Here is a 19,331-nt window from a genome sequence, read left to right as displayed (position 1 = left end):
CTGTATTGCAAACACAAAATATCACTAATAGACCGGTCAGACAAGCGTACAAAGAAAACATAAAAACTCCGACGGTAAACACTACCTTTGGACAAAGACACCATAAATACCACGCTATTAAAGCATTCAACAGTCTTCCACTTGAAACAAAAATTGAGGAAAATAAAAATAAATTCAAACACAAAATAAAAAAAATGGATTAAAGAACAAAAAAGACAATATTACCAAAATTCTATAACATAAAAGAATAAAACATAAACACGCAACACAAAAAAATATATAAAACACGCAACACACACAAACACATAAATCATTATAAATGCCGATTTCCATTCTCTTTTAATATTTTTCTTTTAGTGTGATAATTATATATATTTTTTTTATAAAAGAAAGACAAACATTCCCAGGTTACGAATAACAATGTTTGAAAATCTCCTACTACCACCACAGAAAGCCGAAAATGTTGCTTGTGTTATGATGGAGGACTTAGCCAGCCGAGGAATCGAAAACGCGACGCTCGGGTGAGACCCAAGCGCTATGCCCACTCAACCACTGACCGGATTTGTAATCTTCATTTTTAGTTTAAATTTATCTTTATTTTAATGTTGTTTTATTTTTAAATGTATAAATTCTTATATTATAAAATGGGGGCCTCAGCACGGGTAAACAACCCAGTGAGGCCAACATTACTGAATCAGAATATAAATATTGTAAAATAATGTAGCAACAATAAAAAAATAAAAAAATAAAAAATTGTGCTTCTTCATTATTTTTCCAACGTTTCAAATAACATTACAGTGTAGTAGTAGAGGGTAGCACAGTGTAACACTTCAGGTCAGGTTTATAAACGATCCATTACGCATTTGCCCTTATGATGGACGCTCTAATGCTATTCAAAACGTTGGCTAAAGAAGGAGGTAGTACTATTAAAGGTGTGCGTAAAAGACACCGCGCACGTGACAATTATAATTCACAAGATCTGAATAACTACAATATTCTGACCATCCCCTGTTTCACTCAAATGGAGATATCATAGTTCCACTAATCCCGGATAGTTGAATCTCTTGTGAAAAACGAAAACCTTGTACAAAATACCTTGCCCTTGCATACTTTTTCTAATAAAAAGCAGAATCGCGAACTTTATAGAAAACATATTTTTGTCAACGTCAACATTTCACCCAAATAATAATAGATATTCCGTTCGGTTTTTTCCATGAAGCAAAGTGAATAGTTTTTTTGCTTCTTTCATCAAAACCCCATTTAAATCAAGTCTTATTGATTTCATCTTAACTCTATTATACGAAATCGGGTCTCTTATCCCAGGTGCTTTATGTTTTCGATGAAAAATATACCCGGATAGTTTATAGGTCAACTTTCCTCTTTGTCAAAACACCGGTGATGCTTTATCCCAATCTATTCTGAAAAGATCACCAAAGACCACATTTCTTATAACACTTTTTATTCAGACCTTTAGATCGACGGTAAAAAAATATTTTTAAAAAGCTTATTGGCTTTGATTTCAATCTTGAGATATTTAGACCATTTTCATAAAAAAATGGTAAATGCTTACCTACTTTTCTATTGACGGCCTCCGTAGTCGAGGGGTAAGGCTCTCAACTAACGATTCGAAGGTCGCGGGCTCAAATCTTGTCGTGCGCAAATATTTCTTTGTTGTTGATGTATTTGTGTTATTTCACAATTTATTCATTAAAAATAATATATAGTATGCCTGTGGCAGGTCTTATACTGAAATATATTATCAGGATCGCCCTGGTGTAATTAAGACACCATTAAGAATTGAAACTTTGCTTGAAATGGCTTTATTTTTTTGCGTGTTTTGTGATCTGAATACTGGGGTACTCATCCTCTTACTTATCTCCTTTCCTCTGCCCACTACCTTCAGCCCCACAACCGTCTGTAGTTATGATCAATATTCATTCAATATTCATTGATCATGACTACAGACGGTTGTGAGACTTTGGTGATATCTTAACTTATTAAAAATGACGTGTTATTTAATTGGATTGGCAGAGTTGAATAATGACGTGTTAATTAGTTGAATTGGCAGAGTTGAATAATAATGCTTTAAGTTATCCCAATAGAGCAAAGGTACCGAGTTCTATTCTAGGTCAGAACCTAATCTCGTAATTTTCTTTGTCTCTTCATATGCTTTTAAGATTATTAACGTTTTTTCAACACTTATTTTTACGGCATTTTCACATTTTACTGAAATTCAATTATATCAAGTTTGATGAAGATTGTGATTTCAGTAAACGGGTAAACTGGTCCGTGCAAAATAAACAACTTGTCTAAAAGTTATGTAGTGTTTTACTAAAAAATAATATTCTATTGTGTGCCCTGATGGCACGAGTAGGTTTTCCGAAAATACACTCTTAAGAGGAATATTATGAAGAAAAAAGCCCTGATACTTACCGTAAAATGAGAACGTTACTTTGTTACGTTTAAAGCGGGGGCTTAAGTTGACATTCCTTTTCTAAATGGTCCCGGGCGCCACGAAACAATCCAAAAAAATTGCCAATTAAGTCTAAGCTTATGAAAAAGGAAAAAAACTAACACGCCAACTTTTTCGGATCAAAAATGGTGATTGTCTTAAATTTCACGTCGGGATTCCTGTTTTTAAATTTCGCTTTTCACTTTAATTTCAAGGAGTTTTCTTATCTTGGCGGAAAGAATTTTTTCAACAATGAAAATCGTTAAATAAACGCTGGAAAGAAGTTAAAATTTTGATGGTTGTTATTATAACCTAAATAAAAACACAACCGAAATTGAATTTTTGTCAACAGTATTTGGGTAAGATTTATAAAATAACATGTTTTAGAGAAAATGTAGTTCATTAAAATTAATGTTTTGTGAAATCTAATGTCAAACCGTCTGAAAAAGTAATCTTTACCATAGATTTTTGACTCCAAATATTTGATTTGATTACACTCATTTTTACTTGAGGACACTGGCACTGTAGATATTCTCTTGCCCCGTTACCCATCGGCCGAGTTTGTAATCCTGGGGTACTTCAATGTTCATAATGAACAATGGCTGAAGTTCTCGGGCCCAACAAACTCTGCCGGTAGATCAGCGGAATCCTTTGCCCTTATCCATGGACTAAGCCAACTCACCTCCACTCGGGTACAGAGTGGAGGTGACAGCGCCCTTAGGATCCTCTGACCACTGCCTGATTACCACCTCTGTCCCATCCTCCATGAACCGTCAACCCGACAAACATGTAAAGAGGAAGGTATGGCACTACAGGGCAGCAAAATGGGACGGCATGCGGTCTTTCTTCGGCGCCTTTCCTTAGAGTACTGTTTGCTTTAGCTCCGAGGACCCATCAATTTGTGCACGCGAGGTAGAAGAAGTAATCACATCAGCAATGGATTGCTACATTCCCTTCTCCGTCAAATTCTCTGGAGCGGGCACAAAACCGTGGTTTGACTATCGCTGTGCTGAAGCTGTCAGACTCAAAAATACGGCTTTTAATGCACTCCGGAAGATTAGCTCCATGAATAACCTTTCGGAATACCGAAAACGGGCAAGGGATTGTAAGAGAGTTCTAAATAGAGCTAAGAGCGATCACGACCAGAGAATTGCGAAAAAGCTGGCTGACTGCCCCACTGGTAGCCGTGCTTTCTGGTCACTCGCTAGCTCGATCGGAAGAAATTTCTGCAGAACCACTTTCCCACCTCAGACCAAGCCTGATGGTCGGCTGGCTAACTCGGCCCGCGAGAAAGCTGAATTATTAGGCAAAATTTTCGCGGAAAACTCAACTCTTCAAGATAACGGAGAGACTCCCCCTTCCATTCCGCACTGCGGTTTTCAAATGGAGGAACCGAAGATCCGGAACAGAGAGGTTCTCCGAGTCTTGAACGAGCTGAAAGTCGACAAAGCCAGTGGGCCGGACGGAATACCTGCCTTGGTCCTCAAGAGGTGTTCTGCAGAAATGACTCCAGTGCTCGCGAAATTATTTAGGCTCTCTCTCAAAGGTGGAAAGGTGCCAGATCTTTGGAAAAAAGCAATCGTCCACCCAATCCCAAAAAAGGGGGACCGTTCCGACCCTTCTAACTACCGCCCCATAGCCATCACTTCCATACTCTCGAAGGTATTAGAAAGGGTGGTTAACAACAAATTGCTCACATATCTCGAGAATAACAATATCCTAAGCGATCGGCAATATGGATTTCGTCGAAACCGATCGTGTGGCGATCTACTCGGATATGTAACGCATATTTGGGGGCGGTACATGGAACGTTTTGGTGAAACCCAAACCGTTGGGTTGGATATCTCCAAAGCCTTTGACAGAGTCTGGCACCGGGCGCTTATCGGGAAATTACCATCGTATGGGATCCACCCAACCCTGCATAGTTGGATTGCGGACTTTCTGAGGGGAAGAACAATTCAAACCGTGGTTGACGGCTCTTCTTCCTCACCGCACCAAATCAATGCGGGGGTGCCACAAGGATCTGTGCTGTCTCCGACGCTGTTTTTATTGCACAAACAGAAAGCATCAACGATCTCGTTGAATGTGCACCAATTCACTGCTACGCTGATGACAGCACCGTTCACGAGGGTTATCTTTTTGACAGGCCCCCTTCCACCTATGATGTCCGAACAGCTCGGGAAGTTTTGAAGCGAAAAATTGACCACCACCTAGAGATGGTTCGTGCCTGGGGTAAGGCCAACTTGGTCAGTTTCAACGTCTCAAAAACCCAAGCGTGTCTGATTTCGGCAAAGAGGGAGATCAATGACTGTCTGGTGAAATTTGATGGGAGCACTCTCCCCAATAAAGACTCCATTGAAATGCTTGGAGTTACTATATCAGACCAGCTCAAGTATCGGGGATCCATAGAAGCCCGAGTAAATCAGGCCTCCAAAAAATTGGGCGTCTCGTACAGGGCTAGGAGATTCTTCAACAGTGACCAGCTGCTGACCCTGTACAAGTCTCAAGTCCGCCCAACTATTGAATTTGGGAGCCACCTTTAGGCTGGTGCCCCAAAATACTTGATAAACCTGCTTGAGTCTGTGCAAAGGAGAGCGATCCGTCTGATTGAAAATCCGTTGTTAACAGACCGATTGCCTTCTCCGATGCATAGACGCAATGTAGGCATGCTGTGTCTGTTCTACAGGTATTTCAATGGAGCCTGCTCCAAGGAGCTAGCAGCATTGATTCCTGATGCACCGGTGCACGTGCGCGAAACTCGACGGACACGAACTGAACACCCGTTCACGGTTGACGTTGGCTTCATGAGAACGGGCCGTTTTTACGACTCGTTTTTGTGTAAGTCGGCTCGTATGTGGAACGAGCTACCGGCATCTGTTTTTCCTCCCTCCTATAATCCGAGCCTCTTCAAGGCCCGCATTAACAAACCCCTTCCTACAGCCCCTACCTTACTCCGCCTCACAACGCCGCCCAACCGGGTGGTGACATAGTTCACCTGTCTGTGCACTGCACAGGCAGGGACACTCTTGTGAGGTGTCACATAAAAAAAAATAAAAAAAATGGTAAAAGTTGGGGCGCCAAATGTAATGGTAAAGTTTGTTGGGGTGTAAAAAGTAATGTAGGTACATTCCAATGTATACAAAAATGGTAGAGCAAAGACCTCAATCTCATGATTGTGGGATTAATTTCCTGTCAAGTAAGTTGGGTGATCAGAAATAATACGAGTAAATTCTTAATAGAAATTATATTGAAACCATCAAAAGTTACAACAAAGGAGTACAAAATAATAACCATGTAACAATAGGAATAAAAGTAAGGCACATACCAGATGGACTCCTGAACCAAACTAAACTAACTTTACGTGGTCGAGAAACGAAGGAATAACAACGGTTGGCGAACGAAAACTTGTTTTCAGTAGCGGGGAACGGACCCGGGACGAAGGCCAGGACATCCTTCTCTTGGTGGACACGGGAGGACGCAACTCCTACAACGCGTGCCTGCAGGAACATCAGGTCTGCAGGACGAGGCAAGCAACCAGACTTTTCTTACGGAGCCAGGACATCCTTCTCTTAGTGAAACGGGAGGACGCAACTCCTACAACGCGCGCCTGCAGGAACATCAGGTCTGCAGCACGTGGTAACCGACCAGACTCGTCTTACAGACTTCGGGAACAGCAATCCGTTCCTTCGCGACGCGGGGATACTCAGCCATCAACTACTAGCCACAGCTAGGACCGATCCATTTACGGTTTCAGATCCGAAACACGAGTATTACAAATATGACCAACGGCCAACACTGGATGAAAAGCGGGATTCCATAATCCCCACTAGAAATAATAACCAACACGAACTATTCGTGAAAGGATAAACACCCCGCGCCTCATTTGAAAGAAAATAATAACTTCTATTCACATGATTAACTCAGATTAACCCCTTAAAAGGCGAGTGACTGGATCCACGACCCACTCTTTTACAGTAATAAAGACATGACATCGTGAATGTTAAGTTAATTCCATATTTTTATAATATTTCTTTGATTAAATGTTGAATCTTGGGCAAAGTTAGGTATAAACTAATGGTGACTAATTTATTTGTACCCAACTAAGCTATAACATTGTTCTCGAATTTGCTGAACTTCAGTCAAAGCATTAATAACAAGAAACACGCATGTGTTCATTTAGCGAAGATACATCGTCTTAATAGACTGTCAACTTCTGTAAAAATGACATGTAAATGAGAATGCTTGTTTAGTATTGAAACAGTTTTGGATAATACCTACAAATTTTCCCATCATATACTATCCATTTCATTCCTTAAAAACAGCCTTACCCACACTTGGAAAGAAGAGGATAGTTTGTTGCATTATAAATTGTCGCAAGTAAAACATTCGATGTCGTGTCATGTAGCAAGAAGGTGAAATCGTAGTTTCCTCGTCGTATTATTCTCATGCTTTGTGCTCGGTTTGCAAATATCAAAATCATATTAAAGATTATCTCGTTTCGAAGGAAATTTCACCCTGTGAACAGTGCAAGTTCGTCGAGAGCCCTATTACCGGGATTCTTGGGAATTCAAGGTAGGCTGTTCCTTCATTCCACTTTTCCCGTGATTTTTCAAAACCAATTGAATGAGCTTTACACTGTCGTATTTTTATTGTGGATTTGATTTACAGTTCATTTACGTGTAATAGAAGACGTTACAATGCTAAAGCAAATACTAATTTATTTATTAGAAAATTTAGAGCATTCATTTAAGCCAACAGTACCTAATACGCAGAGGTTATTAAACATACACTAATATATATATATATCAGAACACACAGTTGTATATAATCAACTTATCAACTACAGTTTTCATAATAACATCAAGTACCAACATTAATGTTATGATTGATGACTTTTATCAAGGGAGGTAAGTTAATAATTAAAGATTAATTATGAGGTTCTTGTAATTTATCATATTGCGCTTACTGCCCTTTCTTTTGGTGATCATCATTTTTTTATGAATACCAATTGTCCGCACGTTACACATATATACGCCCTTTCAAATCATAAATGTTGTATATTGTTTTACACTTTTATCATCCGTTCTAATTATCAAAACTGAAAGGCAGTGTGAAAATGACGGTACAAGAAAGGGTAGCTACGCAAAATTACTTAAAGGACAAACATTGTACAGTAGAACGCATAAAAAAAACTTGATTGAAATTAAATATTTCAAGTTGATAAAAATTTGTCTATATGGACCCACATGTACTACAAAAATCGGCGCAATTGAAAATCATTCAAGTCTCTTGCAAGTGGCCTAAAGTTTATAATATTCTTTAAAAAAATATATATTTTATATTTTTCAAGATAAACGCATAGTCCCAGGATATATTTTTTAATTTTGTTCTTTATTTATATGCATAAAAAATTAACCCGTAAAAAAAGAAAAAAAATCGTGTGTGTGCGCGTGTGTTGTTGTGCGTACGTGCCACCAAATGATATCAACAGAATGCATTTTCATGTGTCTATCTATCTGTCGAGTTTCATCTGATGTCGGAAAGTGGATTAATTTCAATTTCCAACATTGCATTTAATTCTTTCAATCAAGAAAAAAATATCTATAAATAGATGTAGTTTAAGGCATAATAGTAGGTAATACAACAAATTGTATTGATTCTTTCGTATTTTTATAATAATTTTCATTGTAATCTATCAATTTGGGAATAAATTTAATTTAAAATTTAATCACATATATAAAAAGATGTACTAAATGGTTGATAAATACTTCTGGGTATTTAAAATAAAATCATGAGTACACAGTGTAGGTACACAGGAGAATTATATGTATTATACCTTGAAAAAATTGTGTTTCCTTTAAAAAAAATATATATATATATTAATTACTTACTTACTTAAATATGTATGTACCATTACTATAATGATACTGTGATGTACTGACTTAAATAAAAATATACCGTTTTTATTTTTGTTAAAAAACTAAAACATGAAATAAAACTATTCATCTCGGTGTACTTTAATCAGAATAACACAATGAAACTACTCCTTTCGGCGTACTTCAATCAGAATAACACAACATAACTACTCCTCTCGGTGCACTTCAATCAGAAAAACACAATAAAACTACTCCCTTTCGCGTACTTAAACATGAAATAAAACTACTCCTCTCGGTGCACTTCAATCAGAATAACACAATAAAACTACTCCCTTTCGCGTACTTAAACATGAAATAAAACTACTCCTCTCGGTGCACTTCAATCAGAATAACACAATAAAACTACTCCCTTTCGCGTACTTAAACATGAAATAAAACTACTCCTCTCAGTGCACTTCAATCAAAATAACACAATAAAATTACTCCTCTCGGTGTACTTCAATCAGAATAACACAATAATATTACTGCTCTTAGTGTACTTCTACTTAAGCATGAAATAAAACTTTTCATCTCGGTGTACTTCAGTCAGAATAACACTATAAAACTACTCCTCTTAGCGTACTTAAGCATGAAAAATAACTACTGCTCTCGGTGTACTTTAATCAGAATAAAACATTTTTTACATATTCAGTTTGAAAGTAAGAAAAACAAACTGTCACTGATTATTTCGAACAAACTTTGTTATCCGGGAAAAGGGTAAGCTTTTACTTTTGAAAAAATGTTACCATACGCCACTGACAGCTTGCCAGAAGAACAATGCGGAACATAAGTTTTATTCTCAATGATTCTGACGTCAGGAGCCAATGGCTGTGAGAGTGAATCAGCTCCATTCATGCGCAGGGAATAAAGATGGCACATCGGTACCAAAAAATGTATTGCCATTCCTCCCGGTCTACCCCGGGGAACCTGCGTGGTAGTATTATTTATCTGTGTTGTAGTGTGTAAAATTGTATTGCCTTGGCAGGTTTATCAAAGTTTATTTCACCGAGAAGGGAAAATTACTTTTATAGAAATAATAAAACTCCTTTGATGCGGGAAAAAAGCTCGCGAGTTGCTTTAAAAAAATGTGCATTTAGAAAAAATGTTGCTAAGAGCTTAAAAAATGCGCATTTTGCATAAATATACTATGTTTTTTTATATAATGAGTTGACGCATAGTATAATATATAATGAAACAGTCACTTTATAGGACTTCTGGACAGATTTATTAGGTACGTTTCTTGTTAAATCCTCAATTTCTACAATTAGTCCCATGCTCTTTTGGTGTTTTGTCTCTTTCATTTTATATGTTATAACTCTCTTTAATATATATACCTTTCAAATCTTTCTCTGTCACACTGTTACTTTTTCTTGGGTATGTTTGTTAGTGTTAATAATATAACCCCTTTAAGCTCGACTGAAGTGAAACTAATAAGTAAGTAAAGTAAGCGATTAAAACCATTGACCAAATACATCAACGGTTAAAACAAAACATTGTTTTGGTTTAATTTAATAACATAAGTAAAACTATCAAATGATTGCACTTTATTATAATAAAACTATCTGGACCCCGCCACGCGATTTTTTGGCTCAGTTTTCGGTCTCAGTGTTAGGTATTTATATTTGTTCGTGTTGCTTGCGTCTAACAGAAGGCGCTTTTTTATTTTTAAAAGCAATTATTTACCACATGTGACATCTATATAATAGAGGTATATAAAAACACATGCGTATTCGAATGCAAGGTTGTGTCAATATGTAAAATCAATCGGTGAAGAACTTTTGGAGTTTTCAGATTTTTAACAAACGAATATTTAATTTATATGTTAAACTTGCAGTCTGCCAAAACATTTTTTTCGCGGCTTCGTGGCGATATTATTGAAGAGGAAAAGTATTTTTATTAAGAATAATTAAGTTTTCTTTATTTTTATTTTAAGAGAAAACTAAGAACTTATCACAGACATAGGAATTAATAGACGAGAAGATAATGGCGAGGGGTAAAATCAACTGTTGAAGAACGAAGGGGGTTAAGCTGACTGTGATTCGTCAATAAATCAATCTGACAGTAAATAGGCATCTCGCATTATAATATCACCATTTAGTTCTTAAAAGTAAAATCTGCTTTTGAATGAATAGACATTTTTACGTGGGAGCGCAAATTACTCGCCACGTTATGAACTAATTTGCGAAGTCCAAATTTGGCAAAGTAAATTTCTTCTGTTTGCAGAGTCGTAGTTAGTTTCAGAGTATTTAGTTAAGACACTTTTACAAATGTTTCATAATTTACTTACCCCAGTAAACAACGATGAGCACACTTGAGAATCGCTACATTGTGATGTGATAGTATATGTTTCTAAAACTGATCCATATAATACGGTGTGAATAAGCTTAAAATAAAGTAAAATAATGCTTACTTATGGAATGTAATACGACAATTGGGTTTATTCTCTTTTTCACATCTATTTTTACAAGTTTTCATATCACAAGTCAACATTTTGCCGTGTTATTTCGTAAAATGAACCGATGATGCCTCGACCATAGTTCGCACAAGAATGATGACGTCACGTTTTCAAATTTCACTTGAGGCCATACGCGAGCCCAGCCGGCTCCAATGGAACCGGTATGGGGAGTGGGGATAATACGCTTTTAATCACTTAGGGCAGGTCTACTAATATTCATATGTCTATGGAACTTATGCATAAACCCAATACTTTCATTCTACCAATTTTTGACATTTAGATTGCTTGCCAAAACATTGGATGATAGATGTATCAGGAGTTATAATTTTTTACACGGTCTTACTTATGAGTTACTCGAAGTTTCAACGTTAGAAAGTGAAGATAATAGCAAAAACTTTTCAACTTTTGAGCCATCAATCTTACGGCGAAGAAAACAAGAGATTTAAGAAAAAATATTTCGGTAAAAAGGAATTGAGATTGAATTTAATAGGGCCGCCCGCCTGTGAAAATATTTCTTCAAGGTTTTATTGCGAAAATAATGGCTAGCATATTTTCCCGGAATCTTTATTTCCTACTCTCAAAATGATTTGGAAACAATTTATTAGAAAATATTGGTTACGCTAAAAAAACAGTTGTTTATTTGTTCCATTTTATAAAAATCGACAATGTTAAAAATATTACAGGTTACAATATTACAAACATATTTCTTATTGTTTCAGAACACATCCACTATATCAAAAGAATGATTGGAGCTGAACACATTGGCTTGGGGGGTGACTATGACGGTGTAAATAGGTAACTATTTGATTTCAATAATATTTTGTTTGGATGTACGGATATAAGAGTGCAAGATTACTAAATACATGTTGGAAACACGTGAAATGGCGTGATTTGAACTTATTCACAAAGGCGCTGCGATCGGATTCGAACGGCTTTTGAAACCTTTTTTCCAAGGTTTTTGATTTGTTGATTTTTTTATAAATATCTAAATAGAGTTAATTTACTATAATGTATTCAAAAGCATCACGGACAATTTATTCTACCCTATGAGAGTTACTTACTTTAAAATGCAATGCGCCAATTTTCACTCTCATCTAAATATATATATGCATATTGTTTTTGGTTTTTCTTTAAAAACCATTTTATATAAAAGAAAAACAAATACAAAACGACAATGTTTTTTTTTTTTATTTAAAAAAATTCATACTAAAATTTTTGAGTAGATTATGGACATTTCCCAATCAATATCGTATATGACATCGTCAACTTTTTTTTTTTTTTTTTTTTTTTTTGTTTGTTATTTGTTTTTGGGGTATTATGCCGTGTTGCGCTAACTCCTTCTTTAGCCAACGTTTCGGACAGCATTGCAGTGTCTGCCATCATCTGCCCTGATGATGGACACTGCAATGCTGTCCGAAACGATGGCTAAAGAAGGAGTTAGCGCAACACGGCATAATACCCCAAAAACAAATAACAAAAATACTTTTGGCCGTGAAAATCTTAAATCATATCGTCAACTTTATCTGATAACGTCAACCTTACCTCCGAATCCTAAAAGCATTCTGCAGCAACTTTTCATCTAGCCAATGTGAGCTATTGAGAGATATTTTTTACTCCCAACTCAATATATATTCACTAAAAAGTGTAATACATAAGTCTCATATAATATCGAGGAAGTAGACTACATTCTGCTATAAATATCGTTTCTTAACCAATTGCATACCTTACCTGCGTTATTCCGTATTTACAAGGTGCCCAGAGTATTCATGAATAAAATATTATTATGTATCAAGCCAATGAGAGCTGCAAAAATACAATGCAACAACGTCTTTGTCTTCTTTAAAGGTAACATAGTAAACAAGACTCGATGGACTGTAATTTTTAACGAGAAAATAAGAATGAACAATCTCGTTTATCACAAGTAACAAATAGAAATGGGAAGGAGGTCTTTACCTTTTCAAAGTTGTGGCTTCAATTAGTAGTTCTGATGTTGGTCTTGATATGGGCACTATAGTCTATAGATGTACATCTAATGTTTTTTCACCATATGAATGGTTTTTGAATGTCAAATAGTTATTATTTCACAGTATGAATGGTCCCTTGATCACTCTCGAAAATAACACTTATTCAATGTAATCTACATTTATTACGAAGGGGCGACAAAGGAAAATAAAGGAAAAGACAATTTAGGTAGGAACTGTATTGGAATAACCATAAAAATATTTCAATTTTAAATACAGACTATGCACAATCCACAACCAATATCGTCTCCGGATTACCTGCCTTATTCCGTACTCCCAAGATTCCCCCAATATTCACAAATTATTATTTTGCATCGAGCAAATAAGATAGTTCACTCAAATACTAATTACAAGACTTATACAATATCCGAGTAGTCAGTCTATTGGTTGTAGTATATACATACACTCTACAACCAATATCGTTCCTGAATCAATAGCTCAGTGCTTTCATTCCCTCCGTTATACCATGTCCCCAGGGTGCCCCGCGGGCTGGAGGACGTGTCCAAGTACCCCGAGCTGTTCGCGGAACTGCTGAGGAGCGGCCAGTGGAGCGTGCAGGAGCTAAAGAACCTCGCCGGCTTAAACATACTTAGGGTTATGCAGAAGGTTGAAAAGGTATGTGATTATTCTAAAGTTCGACATTACTATTACTAAACAATCTAATGAGATCTTTATTCTTACACTGTTTCCTTAATTAAGATTATTAACCACTTTTTTTTGTTTTTAATGAGTTTTTATTATTCACAATGTACATTTGTTACGTATAAATTTTTTTATAAAATTAGCGACCGGTTTCGACACGTCCGTGTCATTAACTAGCTATTTTAAAACTCGGTCGCTAATTTTATAAAAAAATTTATATGTAACAAATGTACATTGTGAATAATAAAAACTCATTAAAAACAAAAAATGTCTAGAAATTGTTACATAGTGAATGCCAAAGAAATACAAAAAATTATTAACCACATTTGCACAAGTACGATCTGATTCTGTTAAAATAAAATAATGAATGAACCTGGTTTTCTATGAAAATAATATTCCAATGCCCACTACTACTAATGTTAAAATATTTTGTATACTATTAATCACCTTATGTTTCTTTGTAATTATTTGATGTCTTGTAAGTGTGATGTTATGATACTTACATATATGTAGGAAAAAATACTCCACATTTTAAGTGTAACGGTGTTATTTATCTGCAAAAGTAGTGTTTTACGGAGTCCCATAAAATCTCGCGCAATGAGATTGCAAACATATAGGGTGTATATTATGTATAGTTTTGCATACCTGGCTGTTTTGATATGGTCGCTAATCAAAGCTAACGCAACCTCAAGCAACGTATTTAACACTGAAAGTATCATTCTCTGAAACCTGATGCAATCAAAAGTAAGCGGTTTATGCCCATAGTAAAATAATTGTTTTCTCACCTGTTAACTAAGCCACTAAGGTCGTCAAATGTTATATATTAATAAATGAAACTAACATCTTGTTTTTAACCATGATTTTATTTAAATTTATTCACCAACTGTTTTGGGGTTTGTTTAATTAAATATTACGTATTTGGTCAAATAGGTTTGTTCGTCACAAACGAAACTATCATTTTTGTTCATTTATTCACAATTATTATTATTATTTAACTTAAAAACATAGTTTACACCCTCGTTTTTTATAATAATCACCAAAAAAATTCCTTTGATGTACATAACGTTACCAACATCCTCCATTTGAAATATTACGGGGTTCTAATATCTACATTGCCACTGGGAATTAGAAACATTATTACTCCATTCAAGAGTCCTAGCAACGAGAGAGACTTGGGAACCCCCAATCAGGTAATGTTCTGAAGCGGAAGTGAATTGGAGAGGGGTAGATGAAGCAGATAAATGAAGCAGGTAGATGAAACGGGTAGATGATGTTTCGAAACCTTCAGAAGTGTCAGAAATGAAACCAATTCAGATAAAATTTTTACTAATCACAATCCGAATCTGTTTTCATTTTGAATTGTGCTTTTCAAATCAAAATTTTGATTATCGAGATAAAATTACTTCATACACTTCAATTCCTGCGATTCAATCGTTTTTCTTCAGATTTGCAGCGAAATTATTTAAAAAAAAATCATGCTTGCAATTTTATATTGGAGATTAGTTTTTTTACAGAGCAATTAAATATTTTTTTGTTATTTTTGTGCCATAATTTATTTCTTATTATTTGATGATCGAATAGAAACAAGTTTTTGACTTTCCTAATTCAAACCGATTTTTTTTCTTATTATTTACGAAATGGGAAATAGACGAGGCACTCTTTTCTTACCAGATAACGTAAATAATATTATGATATATCATGGAATCTATCAGTTATGCACATTTTCTAAAAGAGCACGTCTGTTGATTATTACGACTTTAGTACCTACATAAGTCCGTAAGTCAGTAATTTGTTGTCTCGGACTTCCTTGACTTATGTTCCTTACCATAAAGTATAGACCCTTTTCATAAACTTCTCACGTGCGGGTGGAGGTATATATTTACGGGAAAAAATGTAAATCTTCTTTCATAACTTTTAGAAACAACGGAGCAGTTGTATTGAGCGGAATTGTTCACAATTTCATAATCCAATTTCGGGCGGGAAGCAGAACTTTCACATTCGATGAAATTCAACCACTAACATTCTAGCTATTTTCTATGAGTACATACCACAGCGAGAGTTGATGCGAACACAGAACTCACACAAATGCATTGCTTGAAGACATCGTGTGTTTTTACTTGTTATTCGAGTTAGGAATGGAAAATTTTTGGTTTTGAAAGGATATCACTGTGTGAAGAGATAAATGTATATAATGTTCGGAACAATACCCAAAATTTTACAACGTATGTATGTTTTGGTAACCTCGACTCTAAAGATGGGTTGTTTCAGAGAATTTTAACAATTCTTCAAATTTTGAAGTCAATTTTCAAGTTCTGTCAAAGATTTTTTCAAGATCTATCAAGCAACTAGCCTATAATGATATATTAAAAGAACACGAGTAATACTTTCACACAACCCGAAAATGAACGTTGAAATTTGAAGAATTGTTCAAATTTCCTGAAACAACCCATCCTCACTGTCCGACCCAAGGGAGTATCTTTGAAAATTTTGTTATGGTTTAGCTCTTTTGCAGAATAATACGTAACTCTGTTGAAGATAATTTAAATCAAACACAACTCAATACAAAAAAATTCAAATTCAAAAAAAATATTTATTGCACAAAAAGAGTACAAAGGGTATATAGGTTACGTCCTATTTCTCCCAGTAAACCCAACAAATATACATTATATTACATAACACAACAATTACATGTTAACAAATGTATGTAAATAAAAAATAAAAAAAACAGAGGTATTTAATTTATGTGAGGTATTCATTATTTAAGGAACAGTGACATTTTTTTAAAATACATGTTTTTAGTGATGATTTAAATTTAAGTTTGTCGGTTATTTGTTCGATGCTACGTGGAAGGTTGTTATATACTTTAATGGCCATGTAGTATGGTCCTTTTTGAAATATAGTTTTGTTTACATTAATAAGTTTTTTGTGAATCTTGTAGCGTTTTTATGTGTTGAGTTTTTTTGTGGGAACTTTTCTGGAGATGATCGAACTAACAGGCATAACTCCATTATATATATGTCCGTCACTGTCAGAAGTTTGAGATTTTAAAAAATTGGTCTACATGAATTTCTGTGATCAGAGTTTGTAATTTTTCGTAGGCACCTCTTTTGGATGGTAAAAACATCTTTGGCGTTTACTGAATTTCCCCAAAATTTTTATCATTAAGTATACGTATCCTTAGTATGGGGTGATTACTGATTGTTTAAGATATTTTTAAGGGTGCAAAAGAAAAGGTACTGATTTTGCTACAACTTTAGATACATGTTCTTTACAGTTTATATTTGCATCTAGTTGTATTCCCAGCAGGGAACAAGTTTGAGAAGGTTCGATATGATTGTTATTAAAGTTAACATTTATGTTTATAGGTGTAGCTTGAAGCATTAATTTTTTTCCGATCGGTATTGAAACGGATACTAAAATATTTCGAATTTAAGTATTTTTTCTTGGAAAACCGATAATTTCACATCATTTCCATTAATGTTCGATAATTTAACAAAATTAATACGAAGATTTCTGTTTACTGAACAAAGTTATTGTTGATGAGGCAGATTATAAAATGGAGTCAATTTCTATAGGTATCTTAAAACATGGGCATATCGGAAAGTTAATTATTATTTTTCTAAGAAATAAAGATGAAAGGCGAGTTAAGTGTCTTCAACAGAATTAATAAGATAGCCTATATGCAAAAAATCTTACTTGTGTCAGATTGGGTACTTACGTATTTTAATAAATTTTCTATCAAAAATCATACGTTTCATGTATCAAACAGATAATCCGTAGATACAAACGAAAACAGGTGTCGCTAATATACATAGACCTTTGAACTTCTACGCCCCATACAGGTCATTTAATGGCCTCAGTTTTCGAAGGGTAAGCATTCCAGATGTCCACGGGACAAATAGGTAAATTTTATTAATTAAAAAGAACATAGAGCATATTTGCGGAACGTTCCAAAGCGGAAGATGCTCTCAGTATCTAGAATTGGAGCGTTGCTTGTAGTTGCTTTTTTCCGTATTTGGTGACCATATTTGAATAGCCAGGTACTTCCCCATCTTCCTCTTCCCCATATCCTTCCCCGCCCACTACCTTCAGCATCACTGCATACCCCAATTGGGGATGCTATAGTTTCACTGACTCCATACGGTTGGACTCTTACATTATTCACATGAACTGTTTTTGTTTTATTTTCTGTTCAAGGTAAATTTTTGACCTACTCTAATGTGAAAACGTTTGATAAATTTCAGCACTTCTTAATAATGGTGTTAATGAAGATTTTATAAACGTCTGTCGACTCTTGACCTAACTTCGAAAACACACACACGCCCACAATAGACTTCTATTATTTTATATCTTCGGTGGTTCCATTAAAATTACTGCTAAGATCACAACGCCAAAACTGAATACTAATTAATAATTAACAGTATAACATAATTAACATTTTTAGGATTTCTGATGAGTAATATCGTTATACAGGGTGCCCTAGGGTAAAGTGAGCTTTCCTCGGGGGGAAATTTTCTACATGATAGTGTAAGCAAAAGAAAAATAATTCTCCCGAAATTCCAAAGTTTTTTAGGTAAAAAAAGTTCAATTGTTTGGATGGAAATAAATTTTTATTTGTATGGGAAAATAAACATTAATTTCGACTAAAGTTGATTATCTTTTTTACTTCTACCACCATGTAGAATCACCTCCCGAAGTTAGCGCACTTTACCCCCGAACACCTTGTATAACTGTAAAAGCTCACACATAGATGGCACTGTATATTAGTCTATTAGGTTACCGATAGATGGCGTTTAGCTATCGAGTATTGTAGAGACCGAGTATATGATAAATAAGGTGGGAACCTGAAGGTCGGGATCCATATTGTTCCAATCAGTCAATTGTAAACCTTATAATATTTAATATGTTTGTTTAAGATCCGTGATGATTTGAGGACCCAAGGAGTGGGGCCAGAGGAGCACCCCGATTCACCCCAAGACAATGGGGATTGCACCAGTAACGCATTCCACATGGAACAATTCACACCGGTCAATTAAACGTCAATACATCATAACATTAACATGTTACGTATAAATAAATATAACATGATATCGTTACAGTGTTGCCAAAGTTACATTCGCTGTGTGTTTGTTTTCCATAAATATACTGTTGGCTTGGAGCACAGATATTGTTATCTCCGGTTTTTGGGAAATTGAATTTTTAACCGAACTCTGCAGGAACGCCCAAATTTTATAAGCTGAGTTTTTCAAATAGTATTTTTCACATTCGTGATTTTGGCAGTGCTTAAACGGTATTATGTGATCCTAAAGGAAAAATGATAAAATAATATAACCCTTTTCAATTGTCAATCTGAGTGTTTTTGTCAAATAATAAAGATGTTATTAAATAACTTCATAACTTTCTTGTGATCATTTCCAAATGACAAAAAAGTGGTCATCTACTTGAATCTCCTCCCTTTCGATAAAATATATATTTCATTATTTCACATTTTGAAAGAATCTGAATGTTATTTACATAAGCGATGTTAGATATAAATAAAATTTTATTTTGGTTTGTAAATAAATTGAAGAAGTGTAAATATGATTAAATAAATGTGGCCATTGAAACAATTTTTTTTTAAATTTAATTATTTATCGGTGTAAGGGAAGTAATATTTTTAATATTTGGATGTGAAATTTTTTAAAAACAAATGTTTTAAAAATAATGCACTTTAAAAAAATATAATTTTGAGTTAAATTAATTATCCGATGCTGTAAAGTAATGTATATCAGCTAAGTACTAATTGTAAATATTATGCAAATAAATTTATTATATTATGCAAATAAATTTATTATATTATGAGGAAT

At 34.8% G+C, this 19,331-nt stretch overlaps 1 protein-coding gene across 1 annotated transcript in view; it reads left to right on the top strand.

The window, feature by feature from the left end:
• The window catches only part of LOC149412201 (dipeptidase 1-like), a 141,372-nt gene extending 122,372 nt beyond the window's left edge, over positions 1-19,000 (top strand). Inside the window, exons 9-11 of the mRNA XM_089645735.1 lie at positions 11,542-11,617; positions 13,320-13,458; positions 18,402-19,000. Of these exons, the coding sequence (XP_089501861.1) occupies positions 11,542-11,617; positions 13,320-13,458; positions 18,402-18,521 (335 nt within the window). The 3' untranslated portion in view covers positions 18,522-19,000. The remainder of the gene's footprint in view (positions 1-11,541; positions 11,618-13,319; positions 13,459-18,401) is intronic.
• Positions 19,001-19,331: the final 331 nt, after the last annotated feature.

This window comes from Hesperophylax consimilis, chromosome 23 (genome assembly GCF_061612785.1).
Source record: "Hesperophylax consimilis isolate HC1 chromosome 23, BYU_Hcon_1.0, whole genome shotgun sequence".
NCBI classification, from domain to species: domain Eukaryota; kingdom Metazoa; phylum Arthropoda; class Insecta; order Trichoptera; family Limnephilidae; genus Hesperophylax; species Hesperophylax consimilis.
The sequence above is the reverse complement of the archived record's forward strand: the minus strand, read 5'-3'. Positions and strand labels throughout refer to the sequence as shown.